This window comes from Zalophus californianus, chromosome 10 (assembly GCF_009762305.2).
Source record: "Zalophus californianus isolate mZalCal1 chromosome 10, mZalCal1.pri.v2, whole genome shotgun sequence".
NCBI lineage: Eukaryota > Metazoa > Chordata > Mammalia > Carnivora > Otariidae > Zalophus > Zalophus californianus.
The window spans coordinates 83,726,681-83,743,678 of NC_045604.1; the positions used below are offsets into that span (position 1 = coordinate 83,726,681).

General features: G+C 38.0%; 1 protein-coding gene across 6 annotated transcripts in view; it reads right to left on the reverse strand.

Annotated features, from left to right (window-relative positions):
* Positions 1-16,998, reverse strand: part of SMG1 (SMG1 nonsense mediated mRNA decay associated PI3K related kinase) — a 104,600-nt gene that overhangs the window by 44,177 nt on the left and 43,425 nt on the right. For all 6 annotated transcript variants that reach the window (XM_035722093.1, XM_035722091.1, XM_035722092.1 and 3 more), the window contains 15 exons: positions 16,131-16,355; positions 14,369-14,470; positions 13,414-13,683; positions 11,754-11,884; positions 11,417-11,578; positions 10,640-10,758; positions 9,893-9,980; positions 9,703-9,804; positions 8,877-9,017; positions 8,125-8,324; positions 7,517-7,713; positions 7,198-7,359; positions 6,047-6,201; positions 3,351-3,493; positions 3,009-3,210 (listed from right to left, as the gene is read on the reverse strand). In XM_035722093.1, the coding sequence (XP_035577986.1) occupies positions 3,009-3,210; positions 3,351-3,493; positions 6,047-6,201; positions 7,198-7,359; positions 7,517-7,713; positions 8,125-8,324; positions 8,877-9,017; positions 9,703-9,804; positions 9,893-9,980; positions 10,640-10,758; positions 11,417-11,578; positions 11,754-11,884; positions 13,414-13,683; positions 14,369-14,470; positions 16,131-16,355 (2,399 nt within the window). The remainder of the gene's footprint in view (positions 1-3,008; positions 3,211-3,350; positions 3,494-6,046; positions 6,202-7,197; positions 7,360-7,516; positions 7,714-8,124; positions 8,325-8,876; positions 9,018-9,702; positions 9,805-9,892; positions 9,981-10,639; positions 10,759-11,416; positions 11,579-11,753; positions 11,885-13,413; positions 13,684-14,368; positions 14,471-16,130; positions 16,356-16,998) is intronic.

Below are 16,998 nucleotides of genomic sequence, written 5' to 3' on the forward strand. Positions count from 1 at the left end.
TCACAGTTTAGCGTACTCACCCCTCCATGTTTCCTTACTCTTTTTGTAGCCTGTTATCTTTGGGAGACCATCCAACAAACTGACAGATCTTGCAGGGCATTGCCAACATGTGATTCTCCCCAAACTACCTCTAAATTCGCTACATGGCCCCATTCCCCACCTAAAGCCCAGGCCCCTGGAGGGCTCCTATTCTATTATCTCAGCCTTCCATCTCATCCCACCTTTCACTACTGGCCTCCCTCCCTCTCTCCCTTGTTCAATGTGTTTCACAGAAGCTCTTTTTTTTTTTTTTTAAGATTTTATTTATTTGACAGAGAGTGAGAGAGGGAACGCAAGCAGGGGGAGTAGGAGAGGGAGAAGCAGGCTTCCTGCTAAGCAGGGAGCCCAACATAGGGCTCGATCCCAGGACCCTGGGATCATGACCTGAGCAAAGGCAAATGCTTAACAACTGAGCCACCCAGGCACCCCGCTGTTTCTCTCCTTTAAAAGAATTCTTCCTTTCCATCTCCTCATGCCTCTAATGCTAGGACGAGAGGCCTTCTAGCTCCCTACCTACTGGCTGCTACTTTCAGAACACTGTTCTCATTCCTACTATAGCTGCTTTCCAACCAAGACAACGACTCTGTTTCTTAATCTCTTTTCCATTAATCTACTCTTCTTTTCTTATCCCCCCCCCCTTACAACGCAGCCTGAATCCAGCACTAGAAATGTAACATCAATGACTGCATCTGCCTCCCCCTTAAAAGCTCCAAGCCTGGGCCAAGGCAACCACACGCTTCTCATGTGAGCCGCAACTGATGAACTGTCGAGGTTTGGTAACAACACCCTTATCATTCCTGCCGCTACAGGGTCTGACTCCTCTCCAGTGGTAGGTTCCCTGCTTCCCCACTAGGCTCTACAATGCCCTCACACTCTCAGCTAATGACAGACTCCTCAACACACACACGCACACACGCACACACGCACACAGCCCCACAGGCTTTCATTTCCTCTACTCTTAATCCACCATCTACCCGCTCCCAAAACTCTGTCCATATCCAACTACTTTCCTTGGGTGCAAAAAAGGTGGGTCCTTTTTTCCAGTTAATCCTTCAATCAATGTTCTTTATCCTGTTTCTTCAACCTCTGCTTTCTAGTCACTCCTTCCCCTGAGCTTAAAAGAACACTTAATCTCTCCAATACTTCAATACACAACATTCTCCTCCAGCCACAGCTTCCTCTCCTTGACTTCATGAAAAACTCACTACCCAAGTAATCTTTAGAGAACTTTTGATTTCCAAGTTTCTTCACTACTCAATAGTATTCAGCCTGGCTGCTTCTCCTCTCTCTCTCTCTCCAAAGCTCTTCTTGCGTGCAGTCTCTGGAGCTCCTAACAAGGCAGACTACCCCAGTTGGTTCTCCTACATCTCGGAACTCTTCCTTCCTCAGTGTCTTTGTGTTTATCAATGGCTTCACCTCCCCTCCTTTAAAAAAGATGCTCGTAACGATTCTGTCCTTGGCCCTCTTTACTTTTCACTCACCCATCCCCAGAGCTTTATCTGTAACTGGGTAGATTACAAAGGCTCTGGAGTATAGAGTTCAAAAGAAGGTTTTTTACTGTCACCTACATGCAAATGATCCCCAAATCATTCTCTATCTTAGACTTTTCTCCTTTGCTCCAAATCCAATTCTTAATTGCTTATTAAACAATCTCCTCTGCATGTTTCATTTGCACCTTAAACACACCTCATTGTTCTGTGTGCTCCTACTTCAATTAATAGTGTCTGTTTCTCCCTCTACCTTTGACCCACAGATTAGTGGTCTACATGCCGCCACCCTTGCCATCAATCCACCTACAGTCTCTTCACAACACAGCAGAGTGAACCACTAAGTCAGATCAGGACATGCCTCTCCTGTTCAAATCTCACCTAAGATTTTCTCTTCTTATTAGGACTCGAAGTCCTCCTCACAGTCCTCCTACTCTCTACCCTTATCTCTTATTATTCACTCTGCTTCATCAAGAGTGGCCTCCAGGGTATTTCCAGAACATTCAAAGCACATCATTCTTCCATCAGATCTGTTTCCTCAAGTCTTTGCTCAAATGTCATGCTGATGGCATTCCCAACCTTGTCTGTGTGTCTGTGTCTCCTCTAGAAAGGAGCTCCTCAAGGGTCAGAATTCGTGTTTCATGAAATGTTGCACCCCACTGACTGGCATATAGTACATGGTCAATGGAGAAATTACCCATTAACATTTACTTTTTAGAAGCTGGGCTTCTCAATGGGAAGGACAGCTAATGACCCGTGTCCAAGCCACTTACGGGTATGCAGATTTTGAATTAAAGGATTAATTCACTACATATACTTTGTGGGGTTTTTCAATTTAAATATTTATTTATTTAAGTAATCTCAACACCCAATGTGGGACTCGAACTCATGACCCCAAGATTGAGAGTCGCACGCTCCACCGACTGAGACAGCCAGGTGCCCCCAGTACATACATTTAAAATTAAGGGATTAATGAACAAACAATGAATCATGGAACACTACATCAAAAACTAATGATATAATATATGGTGATTAACATAATAAAAAATTTTAAAAAAATAAAATTAAGGGATTAATACACAGAGGAACAAGAAAAAAGACAAGAAAGGGAATTTAATTTACAAATATTCATAAACTCTGCACTCCTTAGAATATTTTCAATCAATTCAAACCTACTTTAGAAACAGTCATCAAATGTGACCCTTTCTAAAGCAGTAACAAATTTCTCTTTATGTTTATTTTGTAAGCTCTAAGAATCAATATCGAATGACTGTTTCAACAGTGACAAGACTGTTTTCCCACTGCATGAATACCTTCCTCACCTCTAATGTTGGTTTCTCACTGTAGTCATTTTCAAACAGCAATATTATTAGAACTTCAAATATCTTGCAATAGTAGATATGACCGATTTTAATATTTTTCTGCCGTAGAGGAAGACTTTAAAGCTACTGAAAATTTACTTAAATGAAAAAAAGTCCTTACTTTATGTAGTTGAAATCAGCTTTCAGGTTGAGAGAAGTGCTGCCGGTACTCTTCTTCAAGTCGTGGATAGCATTCTGCCACTCCTGTACGGCAGCCCAATCAGCAATGGAAATGTAGCACTCACACGCTTTATTTCCCAAATAATTTATAACCTCAGGGGAAGAGTCAGTTGGCTTGGACAACACAGTTTTTCTGGATTCACCTGAGTGAATGTATTTCATACAACAGAGATCCAGGGCAGTTATAAATATTTTAAAGAGCACAGAAATCTAAAAATACACAGTAAGATCATCAGTACAAACTATCTGACTACAGCTTTTTATTTAAATTCCAGATGCTCACCGTTCAGAGAATGTTTGGGGCTGGCACTGTTACGCCCAGCGTTGGCCAACGTGAGAACAGATTTCTCAAAGCTGGAGATGCAGCAATCAATACCTGTCATGGCGCACAAGTGCTCCTGGTACTCTACAGAGGCCTTTTCAAACCTTTAATGCAAATTCAAACAGTCTTTATTTTTAATTACCCACAGACTTCACTTCCAAAAAAAAAAAAAAAAAATTAATCACTCAACAAATTGAGCGAGGAAATAAATAAACCGAGTGGAGACAATGAGTTAATTATTTTGTGTGGGGTTGAAGTGAACAAAATTATGTTTTTCCTCACAACAAATGAAAATAAATTCAAAAATAAAAAAAAAGGGGGAGGGGCGCCTGCGTGGCACAGTTGGTTGGGCGTCTGGACTCCTGGTTTCGGCTCAGGCCATGATCTCAAGCCCCACACCAGGCGTCTCACTCAGTGTGGAGTCTCCTCAGACTTTCACCCTCTCCCTCTGTCCTTCCCTACTGTGCACAACTCTCTCAAATAAATAAATAGAATCTTAAAAGAAAAAAAAAGGCATAATACAGTAACAGAAGGGGCGCCTGGGTGGTTGTCAGTTAAGTGGTTACGTGCCCTGGGCTCGGGTCATCATCTCAGGGTCCCAGGATCAAGCCCCACAGCAGGCTCCCTGCTCAGCAGGGAGTCTGCTTCTCTCTCTCTCCCTCTGCCCCTTCCCACCACTTGTTCTCTCTTTCTCTCAAATAAATAAATAAAATCTTAGGGAAAAACCACAAAGGTATCCTTTACTTTAAAATATATATATAACAGAAAATACTGATAAGTATCTGATTTCAATGTACACAAAGGCTAAAAAGAAGAATTTTTAAAAAGAACTCAAAGTAACAGATACTAATGACATAATTTGAAATTTTAAGTACCAAAAACACCATAAATATTAAAAACAAATTACAAATCAAGAATTAGCATCAACAATCTTACTGTATAATAAAATCTCACAGATCAATACAGGAAAAAATGAGAGCCCATTAAGACATAATTTACATTTTAAAAAATCACAAATGATCAACAGAACATATGGGGAAAGTCCTACTATTAATCATTAATAAACAAATGTAAATTAAAACTATCTTCACTGATGATGATGGCAGGGCTGTTTTTCAGTGACCCTCAGTACTCAACAAAGGTGAGGGGAAGGGGTTATTATTATTCTTTTGTTAAGGATTAAACTGGAAAACGGTTTTCTGTACAGTAACTTAGCAAAAGAATGTACCATAACCCTTACGGTTTATAGCCTTTCTTCTAATAAATCAACTTGAAGGAATGAATTCAAAGAAAATAAACACAACTATAAGCTACAGTTTAAAAAATTAAGTGCCATGGTACATTAAGATTAGTAAAAAACATCAAAAATAACCTTACCTTTCAATAAAATTAACACTGTAGAATATTTAACATAGAAAAATATTTTTTAAAATATTGCTGAGTGGCAAAAGCAAAATGAGGTAACCAGCAAAAACAGTGATTTCTGGGAAAAGACTGTATATGAAAGAAAAAAAGAACTAAAATGGCATGTACACCAAAACAGTTTTCACTGGCAGATGGAATTATGAGCAGTTCTTTATTTCCTACATTTTCAAGATTTGGTAAAACTGACAAAAATATACACAGACTATAATGGTTCATGTTCATTTACCTAGCGAAATCATGAAGTTTAAATGCTGAGTACACAGGGCTAATGAGCAAGTACTCTAGTTTGTACCAGACTCTGAAATGAAAGGTTATCAATTACAGATCAAGTTCAAAAATATATAGAACAAGTATGGGGCGCCTGGGTAGCTCAGTTGGTTAAGCATCTGACTCCTGATTTAGGCTGAAGTCATGATCTCAGGATCATGAGAGATCAATCCCCACATCAGGCTCTGTGCCAGGCATGGAGCGCCCTTGAAATTCCCTCTCTCCCTCTCCCTCTGTCCCTTTTCCCTGCTCCCTATCAAGAAAGAGAGACAGAAACATGGAAAGAAATAGGGGAAGAAAGAGAAGGAGAGAGAGAAAGAGAGAAGGAAGGAGAGAGAAAGAAATTAATTTACAAAACAATGGGCAGATCTTACTTTAAGGAAGATTGCTTACTAATCCATAAATAAGAAAGGCATCTAAGTTTTGCTCTACTTAAAGAACAGACTAAAGATGACTGCTAGTAAAATGACTTACAGCAAGTTTCAATTGCTGAAACTGAACAAAGCTGTTTTAACATTTAACTACAATGTTAGCCAGGAATACAGAGGATTTTTTTTTTCAAGATTTTTATTTATTTGACAGAGAGAGACACAGCAAGAGAGGGAACATAAGCAGGGGGATTGGGAGAGGGAGAGCTGAAGGCAGACGCTTAATGACTGAGGCACCCAGGCGCCCCAGGAATAGAGGATTTAAATGTAAAGACTGGGGCGCCTGGGTGGCTCAGTTGGTTGGACGACTGCCTTCGGCTCGGGTCATGATCCTGGAGTCCCGGGATCGAGTCCCGCATCGGGCTCCCTGCTCGGCGGGGAGTCTGCTTCTCCCTCTGACCCTCTTCCCTCTCATGCTCTCTCTCTCTCATTCTCTCTCTCTCAAATAAACAAATAAAATCTTTAAAAAAATAAAATAAAATAAAATAAAATAAATGTAAAGACATCCTATCACCTATTTCCTTCCTTCCAACTTACCTCCCTTCAGCCTGCTGGGCCACTGAATTAATCCAGAGAAGATTCTTTCCAACAATGGAAGATGACCAGACAGCAAGTCCCTGTATAGCTTCAGGACAATGAAGCTCACACAGCGCTTCTACCACCATCATGATGGTTACTTCCAATTCATTCCCCTGAGAGTTCATTCAGAAAAATTAATCATAGATCTCAATACCACTAAAATTTAAGTATCTACTAAATTTACAACTACTGATCACAATCTAAGCCCATTTAAAGGCCAATGTATTTAAGTTATTTTTACAACAATGGTATTGTATTATTAGAATTCTTGAAAATTTACGCATAATGTATCTACAAAATCTAACAACCTTAACAACACATGGGTGTCAATCTTTACAAACTAAGTTACCCAAACATTGAAACTGTGGTATCTATACGAGTAACATGTCAAGTAATTATACAGCAAAAATCAAATATAAATAACCATGAATTAAAAGATTATTAATTTTATGTCTGAATATTGCTTACTGATATTATATCTAATTAATAAGCATTTGCAGGGCGCTTGGGTGGCTCAGTCATTAAGCGTCTGCCTTCAGCTCACATCATGATCCCAGGGCCCTGGGATCAAGCCCCCAACAGGCTCCCTGCTCAGCAAGAAGCCTGCTTCTCCCTCTCCCACTCCCCCTGCTTGTATTCCCTCTCTCACTGTCTCTCTCTGTCAAATAAATAAAATCTTTAAAAATAAATAAACATTTGTTATTTTTGGATTCCACTTACTGGACCCATCTATAAGCCAGCACTTTCCCCATATAACATTATATGTACCTTTGCATACATTATAAATTATATATACGTTCCTATACATTATACAATTCTTTAAAATTATGATGAGAATTTTCTTCTAAAAATTTCTAAGAATTACCTTTAAAGTTCCAATCTTAAACATTAAGTAATACATATTTTGATATGTTATAAGCACAAAATATGAATAGGTGACTTTGGAAGTTACTGCTTATACAAAATATTGAATCAAAAACCTCTGAAATGTAGGTTTTGAATGAAAAGAAATTTTAACTTATTTCATCCATAGATTAAATCACAATAAAGGAATTAAACTCAAATTTTTCTAATTAACAGATTTAAAACTAACTCCAAATACACTTTACCTGAGATAGATTTGTCTTCATTTCTGTAAGCAAGTCAAAGCCGTGTCTCACGGTCACAGCAGGCTGGCCTGCCAACAACCCAACCCTCATAATGGAGAGTCGGATCCGCGTCAGCCAGTCTTGGCAAGTTTGGCGATTAGTATAAAAAAAAGTCCTAATGACCTTTAGAATAAAGAAAAAGAAGAACTCAGGACTGGTTTCAAGATTCTAGGTACAGATGTCTCAAATACACAAGAGTATGGTGATTTCAGCTCTACACGCACTGCCAGGCTTGCCCATGAAAATGCTACAAAGCAACACTCAGCCCACTGAAACCAACCTTGGGAGGTGATGTTAATGCATTAGCGCACCCTTCATATGCATTATACATTAACTTCTCCAAATTTTCCAGATACTGCAGAAGAAGAACAAGTCTAAGCTGGTTGCTACTGTGGCCTTCATCATTGTCTGCAGTTGTCCACTGACTAACATCTTGATCGGGATTTAATGTGTGAGCTGCAAGACTTCTAATGATACCTTAAAGCAAAGACAACATTCCAAATTTAAAAGAAATCTTTAAAGATTCTAGAAGTTGGAGATAATTTCACAAAACCACATTTATCAAGCATCCTCTGTACATCCATCATTTAAAAACAAAACTCCCAACATGAAAGATCTCTTATTTTAGGGGAAAAAAATGTTTTCTCTACACAAATCCCCTAGTTTTTGAACAAAAGTAGATACCATGTTGTTGTCAACACAATTACTTGATTAAAGTTTATTCTAACAAATAGTACCTGAAAGATTGTCAGAGTATTAAAGAAAAACAAAGTGTATACTCTCAAATTCTTGTTCTAACAAAGATAAGAAGTCCATTATTTCTTACTGTAAGAAGGGTTTGAAAGTATTTATATCACAAAGTTTGAAAAAGCACAAAGAGCTGATTACCTTCAATGGTCTGGAAGGTATCCTGAGCTCTGCCCAATGGGGTTCTCAACTTAGAGAGGACAGTGAACTGTGCTGCCTCCCAAATAGCCCACTGCCAAAGGATAGCATCTGTCTTTAGAAGATTTCGGGGAATTGTTGATTGGTCACGCTTATCCAGTCTCTGGCAGCTATAGAACAATCTTTCTAACCAATTGTCCTTCCTGGGAAAAGCAGTTTCATATTTAACAGACAATGACAAATTCATTAAAAAAAAAAAAAAATTGCCAGGGGAATAGGAGTAGGGGATTACAATTTTTCCTACCTCAAAAAGGCAAAACCTTTAACACTGAGCAGCATTATATCCCTACCTTTCATTGTGAGGTCTTTTACAGTAAAACAGGATGGGGTATGGTGTGGATGGCTTATTAGGGGTAAATGGCTTATGACACTTCAGCTATCAGGATAAAACATTCATTGCAACTAAGCATCTGCAGAATGTCTATGTCCCTAGGCCTCTCCCCAAAGCATTCATGACTAGGTCAGAGCAGTTAACTGTCAAAATATTTCAATGTCAAAACCCATTTTTGTTTCTTCAGATACTATCTTCAAAGCAATTCTTCTTACTGCCGAAAACAAAAGTAACCCATTTGAGAAGGTATCACTTTCTGTTCTGCCACTCCGGACATATTTTCTCCTCAAAATGGGAATAGGGTCAAGATATTCAAGAATATTTAAGTTATTTTCGCACATGAAGGAGTCAGGGAAAATCTTACCCTGTTCTGTGAGAATTCCCATACAAAACAAAACTAATAACATCAGAGAAATCTTGTGGATGGAATGTGTTACTTGGTGCTTTGCACATGTGACTTCTTAATGCTAAAGAAATTTCTTGAATTTCTGTGTGATTGTTATTGCTGGAGAAAGAAAATAAAGTCACTGTTACACAAAATGTTTTAGTTAAAAGGTTACTTCATACTGTAAATGGGCTATTTCCTTGCTAACTAAATGTAGAAATGAAAAAATAAAACTGAGACTTCAAAATAAGAGATGTTACAACTTGAAAATTAACTTAAAAACAATAAAGATTACACTTGAATTTTTCAAGTAACTGTACTAAGAAACACATTTTGGCATGTGTTATATATTATATAAATTATTATAGATAGGGGCGCCTGGGTAGCTCAGTCATTGGGCATCTGCCTTCGGCTTAGGTCATGATCCCAGGGTCCTGGGATCCAGCCCCACATTGGGCTCTCTGCTCAGCGGGAAGCCTGCTTCTCCCTCTCCCACTCCCCCTGCTTCTGTTCCCTCTCTTGTTGTCTCTGTCAAATAAATAAATAAAATGTTTTTTTAAAAAAATTATCATATATTATATAAGTTATTCAGTACTTATCATGAGCTTCTAAGTTTATAAAAAATATTAAACTTCGTTACTTTCTTCTAGACCTGCACAATTTGATCCTCTGACATCTCTTCAATCACTGAGAGGTGCCATACGAGATGTGACATTAATTCACTATTAGGCAATTTGTCTCTTCCTAAAGGACTACTAGGCAGTCTAAACAGTGGGATGCTTTTGTTCCAACACAACTGTTATACCTCAAAACAACATCTAAAGGAATTGACTTCAACAGTTTTCCAAATGCTTGTCGAATACGAGTTCCACTATGGACAAGTTGAACACGGCAAACATCAACACACCTACAGAAAGATGAAACAGATAACGTGAGTGTGGCAGCAGCTTTAAGTTATTAGGATCAGGTGAGATGATAGGGTCTTTAGTCCATACCTCTGTAGAAGATCATCTGGCAAAGAAGACGACAAAGCATGTAGACTGCTGCATGCTTGCAGACAGATACTCACATCTTCAACAAGAGCTATTAGAAATTAAAAGACACTTTCAGCTTGCCAAAATTACATGCCAGCATGTCCTAACTTCCTGAACCCACTCACTCATTCCACAAACAGTTAAGTGCCTCCCATGGACTAGGCCCTGCTCCTGCCTAGAACCCTTGATGGCAGTAACATTTGGGAAAATCACACATTCAACAAAACCCACTCAAAGTCACGAGCCTTCACCTCAACCATTTTCTGAAGGAGATTTAAAAGTATACAGAATGTAAAAACATTCACATAAGCTTAAAAATGTGACAATCACTTAAAAATAATTTACATATTAAGAATAAGTTAAGACAGGGGCGCCTGGGTGGCTCAGTCGTTAAGCATCTGCCTTCGGCTCAGGTCATGATCCCAGTGTCCTGGATCGAGCCCAGCACTGGGCTCCCTGCTCAGCGGGAAGCCTGCTTCTCCCTCTCCCACTCCCCCTGCTTGTGTTCCCTCTCTCGCTGTCTCTCTCTGCCAAATAAATAAAATCTTTAAAAAAGAAAAATAAGTTAAGACAGATTATGCATCTGCCACTGAGATAGGAATTATACATTTCATGTTATGAAAATGTTCAAGTGACTATCTTTCTCTCATGACCAAAGATCCCTTTTAAGAGCAGGTAACAGAATTTTTAAAAATCACAGAATCTTACTGTTGGCTAAAAGGCCTTTGCAAAATTTATGGAAAGATGGAAGAGAAAATAAAGGTGCATATGTTTCAGACTTCTTCATTAAAACAGCCACTTCCAAAGCCCAGGTCATTAACAGTTTCCTGAAATACAAAATAGCCAGTTGACTTTACATTAAAAGAGAAAGAAAAATATAAAAATATATTCTTCTTACATTACTTTGCTTTTGGTTTCTTTAAATATCTCAAGCAACAGGAAACAAAAACTGAAACTATAGAAATTCCTTTGTCAAAAAGTTGTATGCCTTTTAAAAAATTTCCCCGGGGTGCCTGGGTGGCTCAATCAGTTAAGGTCTGCCTTCAGCTCAGGTCATGATCTCAGGATCCTGGGATGGAGCCCCATGTGGGGCCCCCTGCTCAGTGGGGAGGCTGCTTTTCCCTCTCCCCTTCCCCTTTCCCCTGCTCATGCTCGCACGCTTTCTCAAATAAATAAAATCTTAAAAAAAGAAAGAAAGAAAGAAAAAGAAAAATGTCCCCAAACTAGCATTAAGTTGGTGCAAAGAATATAAAAAAACCTCTACAGATACATTCTTCTACAAAACATTGCAGGGCAGGGAGGTTTCATTTAATTCTTTTGGGAAAGAACAAGAAATCCTAAATAATAAAGCCGTATTTTGAAGTGTTTCATAATGAAGCTGCTCCACCCTACTATCTCAATAATCTGGATTTCCTATCGTCAAATTACATAGCTAAGTTAATAAAAGTTAAGAATACTTAATATTAGGAAATATTATTTAGTTACCTTGTATCCTGGTTAAGATTATCTTTCTTAAGCAATATTCCCAGGAGATTCAGTATAATTGAGAAATGTTTTTTTGTAGCTGTAGTTACAGTACTTATCACAGCTCCATCAAATAAAGATGGGGATGAAGAACTAAGACTACTAGATATAAAGTGATCGTGCCTGGAAGACAAAGGAAAAATCATCTTTTCAGCTCTAATTTAAAAAAAAAAAAAACAACTCCAAAGTTAACATGTATTTTTAAAAATCTGTACTTTCAAGAGCCCATCCTCCCCTATAAAAATGAAAAAAACAAAACAAAACCCTGTTTACAAGAAGTATCTGTACAGTACAGTACCTGGTACAATGAGAATACAACGTGTAGAGCACAGCATACTGAATGGCGGGGAAGTGAACAGCCAGGTCACCATGCACAATCATCAGATTCTTACTCAGCAGGGCAAAGACAGTTGGAGATAGCGCCCACATCTGATGATGTACAAAAGAAAACAAATGTTTGGCTCCTCCAAGACACACACGAGCTTATTCCTCAAAATATGTGTATACATTTTTAAAAGTTAAAATGACAGGGGCGCCTGGATGGCTCATGACCTGAGCCGAAATCAAGAGTTGGATGCTTCACCGACTGAGTCACCCAGGTGTCCCTGAGCTGTACACTTTAAGTGGGAATTGTACGATGTTTGATTTATAGCAATAAAGATATTTTTTAAAAAAAAGAGAAAAAAACAGGTGCCTGGGTGGCTCAGTCAGTTAAGCGTCTGCCTTCGGCTCAGGTCATGATCTCAGGGTCCTGGGATCGAGCCCCGTGGTAGGCTCTTTGCCCATTGGGGAGCCTGCTTCTCCCTCTCCTCCTGCCCCTCTCCCTGCTTATGCTCGTGCTCGCTCTGTCTCTCAAATAAAGTAATTTTTTTTAAAAAAAGAAAGAGAAAAAGATACTGAGCTGTATTTGGCCCACAGGCTATAGTCTACTGAGTCCTGATTTAAACAAAATCCTCTGTACCCCCCAATGTAGCAAACTGCCTCTCAATCTTCGATACACTACACATGGCAAGGTGCCCTATCCAATGAGAAAAAAGGAACATCCTGCCACTCCTAAGCTTTACCCACCCTTCCCTTTTCCTTCTGCTGCTAATACACTCCATTACACCTGACTGCCCCTTCCTGACCCACTCTGTTTCCAGAATGCAAGACAAAAAACCTCCTCAAATCTATATACAATGTGAATTCCTCAACAATGAAATTTTAGGGTCTGAGTAGAGTTTACTGTACACCATCAGCCATGACTAGCAGTGGGGGAAGGAACTGCTACTCATCAAGTGACACAAGGCAACAATCTAATCAGGAAAGCATGCAAATCTAAACATCAAATTTGACTTTCCCCTCCCTTCTCTTTTAGAAACCTTTATCCCTTCCTTTTTTTTTTATTAGAAGTAATGTCTTCCAATCCTGCAAGGTCTAACAGAAGGGAAAAAAATAAAGCAATAATAATTATCAATCAAAAGCAAGGTCATGTCAAATTTCTTAAAAAGAGGAAATCTTTATTCTATTCCCAAAAGAATATATGAATATTCCTAGAGAAAAGTAGGCACTCAAAAAGGAAGACCATATGTAGGCACTAACGTTAGTGAAGGGGAGAAAAGCAGGGAAGAAGGAGCTGCAAATTAAAAGAACTATACAAATCTGAGCTGTGAAAAATGTTGACAAATGTTTTATAGGCATGCTAGAATACATACAAATGCATAAAAGACATTTTTTAAAAGATAAAATACAAAAAGTCTTTGAAGTGTTGTCAAAGAAAGGAAGAGGAAAGCGAAATACAATGGCAAGAAAACATTCCTGTCAATTTTAATGATCCAGGCATGTCCCACATATGGCAGTGGGTTCTACAGTGACTCTGGAGATACTGACATGGTAATAGTAGTAAATAAGATAGGTAAACATGCAATGAAGAGAGGCTTAATTGAGAATAAAACAAAGCACTGCAAGTAAAAACTCACCCCAATTAGTGAGTTTTTGGCATTTCCAATTGTAGTCAGGGCACTGAGGTCAAATATAACTACAAATTTTGCATTGTCTACATTGAATATGTGATTTTTAAAAGCCTCATGTTTTATTTCAGAGCAGGCATCAGGAAGTTGTAGACTATGTAGCAGGTTGTTTAGGGCACAAGTCATTTCCCCCAAAATTAATTTATAGGCAGTCTCCAAAACAGGAATATTCTTCAGGCTGAGCACTGCTTGATAAACAGCATGGGCTACAGCAACAACCTTTAAAGAGAGAATTCAGGAAAGTGATAATTAAACGGAAAAGAAAATTACTAACTGCATAATGTGATGGTACAAATTAATTTTAAGACCAATAAATTCACTGTCCAAAACACCAAAGACCTAAATTTTTTTAAAAACCCAACCTTTTGGTTTGCTACATGTGTCAGTAAATTTATGTCAGTAAGTTTATAAAAATCTTCAAAACTTTATTCCAGAGTCCTCTAAATAAAAAGTTCTTAAAAGGCCATTTTTAAAAAGTGGCTGGGATCAAAACACACATAAAAAGAGCTATTTATTACAATTACTTTTCCTCTATCTACTTGGAAAGCCTGTAGTGGTTTTGACTGGGAGTCAGCTGAGAAGCTAATAATGAAATTTATGACATACACAGTATCTCTGAATTTATGACTTAATACAGCTGCCTGTTTTATGAAATTTTAATAAAACAAACTTAATAAAAAGAAATTATGGAAATCTGATAAGAATATGTGGCACAGTACAACAATCAGCAAATACTAAGTTATATAAATCATTTAATCACTATATTTTAAAACATTTATCATTTCACTCCATATTTTAAAACATTTATCATTTCACTCCATTTCATTTATATAGCCTAGTAAGTAACTTGAATCAACTCTTCAATGACTGAAGTTACTAAAGTCCTTGTCAATGCAACACTTACCTCCTTTTCTTTATGATAACGCAAAAATAGTAGTTTAGATGATGGTATGAACAGTTTTTCTACAAATGATGATGGCAGTTTTGTATTTATCTGTTCAACAATCTAAAAGAATAAAATAAAAAGAAGTGAGCTACCAAGACACAACAGGACACGGGGGAACTTTACATGCATCAAGTTAACTGAAAGAAGCCCATCTGACATGGCTACACACTATGATTCCAACGATATGCCATTCTGGAAAAGGCAAAACTATGGAGACAGTAGTATCCATAGTTACCAGGGAATCAGGAGGGATGAACAGGTGGAGCACAAGACATTTTTAGGTTTCACTATTCCATATGATACTACAATAATGAATATGTGGCATTATTCACTTGTCAAAACCCACAAAATGTACAATCCAGAGAGTGAACCCTAAGGTAAACTACAGACCTCAGTAAATAACGTGTCAATTTGGTTCATCAACTGTAATAAATGTTCCACACTAAAGCAAGACGTTAATAATGAGGGAAACTGGGACACCTGGGTGGCTCAGTCAGTTAACTGTCTGCCTTCGGCTCAGGTCATGATCCCAGGGTCCTGGGATCGAGTCCCCCATGGGGCTCCTTGCTCAGCAGGGAGTCTGCTTCTCTGTCTGCCTACCACTCCCCCTGCTTGTGTGCGCACGCTCTGACACATAAACAAAATCTTAAAAAAAATAATAATAACGAGGGAAACTACTGTGGGAGAGCGTATGGGAACTCCACACCTAAGGCTCAATTTTTGTGTAAACCTAAAAACTGCTCTGAAAAATATCTATTAATTAAAGAAGTAATATATCTAAACTATATTTTAAGGCCTTAACATTATGACAGTAAAACGTCTAGATACCTATATAGGATATATGTATCTATACTTAATTAAACATGGGCTACTTTTTTTTTACATTGGCAAAGAGAGGTATAACTTTTGACAGAAATGTTCAGCAGAGTATCACCTAGAATTTGCTTTAAAACAATCCAGCTGGTGGGGCACCTGGGTGGCTCAGTCAGTTAAGCGTCTGCCTTCGGCACAGGTCATGATCCCAGGGTCCTGGGATCAAGCCCCACATCGGGCTCCCTGCTCGGCTGGGAGCCTGCTTCTCCCTCTGCCCACCCCCCCACTGTGATCTCTCTCTCTCTCTCTAATAAATCTTTAAAAAATAATAAATAAATAAATAAATAAAACAATCCAGTTGGGGATGGAGACACAGCAAGGAAGAGGCAGGGAGTCAGAGAGGCCTAGATGAAACCAGATAGACCATGTGTTTCTATTTATAAGAAAGAGTATTAAGTATACAGAGATTCATTATGCTATTCTGTTTTTTTTTTAATATACTTCAAAATGTCCATAATAAATGGGGGAGAGAAGGAAGAATATTTATGGTTAAGAATAAAAATTATAAAACAAGTTTCATATGGGAAACAAAACATAACAAGGTCTTCCTAAATAGTTATCAAGTACCTATATGATACTTATCAGGAATACTAGGTAGTCTTACATGAAAGACAACATTTCATCAAAGAAAAAAAAGAAGAAAAGGAATAAAAACTACCCTGAGATCAAACACTAAAAGTAAACAGATAACAGAGCAAAAGCAAGCTAGATTATATAAATAAGACTAATGCACTCTTTAAAAAAACAAACATAAAAAACCAAGGCCCTCATTTCTTCCACACTAATTTAAATTTAAGGGCCCGAATAAATTCCGTATGAAAAAGCAAGGAAAAAAGAATTCACATACCAATGTGAGTAAATTCAAGACTGAGATGCTATAATCTGTACCGCAAGTCTGGCAGTTCTCCAGCTGATCTAATCCGTATGTAATGACCATGTCACAATGTATAGTCATGCTAGGATCCAAGCTGCCGAGCAAAACACCAACACACTCATTAGCAGCTGTCAACACAGCCTCAGAAAAAAACACTTGGTTTGCAGCCGTCACACATCTCATTACTCTGTATAGAACCTGCAAATGGGGAGAACAAGCAGCTTTTTAAAAAAATTCACATGCTTCCACAAAGTAAGAAAATAGTTTCTATTTAATGCAGTTTGAACTGAAAATTAACTGCCTGCCTTGTCAGTAGTCTCTTAATATTCTCGCTCTCGGTGGCTGAATAATAAAGGATATCTTTAGTAAAATATGCAAAAATGATCTTGCCTAAAATAGTCTAAAGTACTGTTGTGACAGAAAATGCATCCTCTATTTCCCTTATACCCAATTTCTATCACCCTCTCTCCCCCAGCCAAAGTAACCAAAGTGGCTGGAGCTCAGAATTTTTATATTCATGAAATACACCAGTACTTCAACAGTAGCATTAAACACAGGAATAACCTGCCATGAGAATAATCTTCCTGCAATAAAGCACTTGGGCTTTTGGTAATCAATCTTTTAAAACTAAATACCCAAGTCACCTTAGTTTATGAATGTTCATGTACTGATGATCTCTTTGGAAAGGTTAAGTCTCTCATTCATAACATGTAATTTCTAACCAAAAACCCCACTAAACAAGTCAATATTAATATACTAAATTTCTAATAAAAATAAGAAACAAAGTGATACAGTATATCTTTCTGTAATTTTCAACAATCACTACATATAGGCTTTAAAC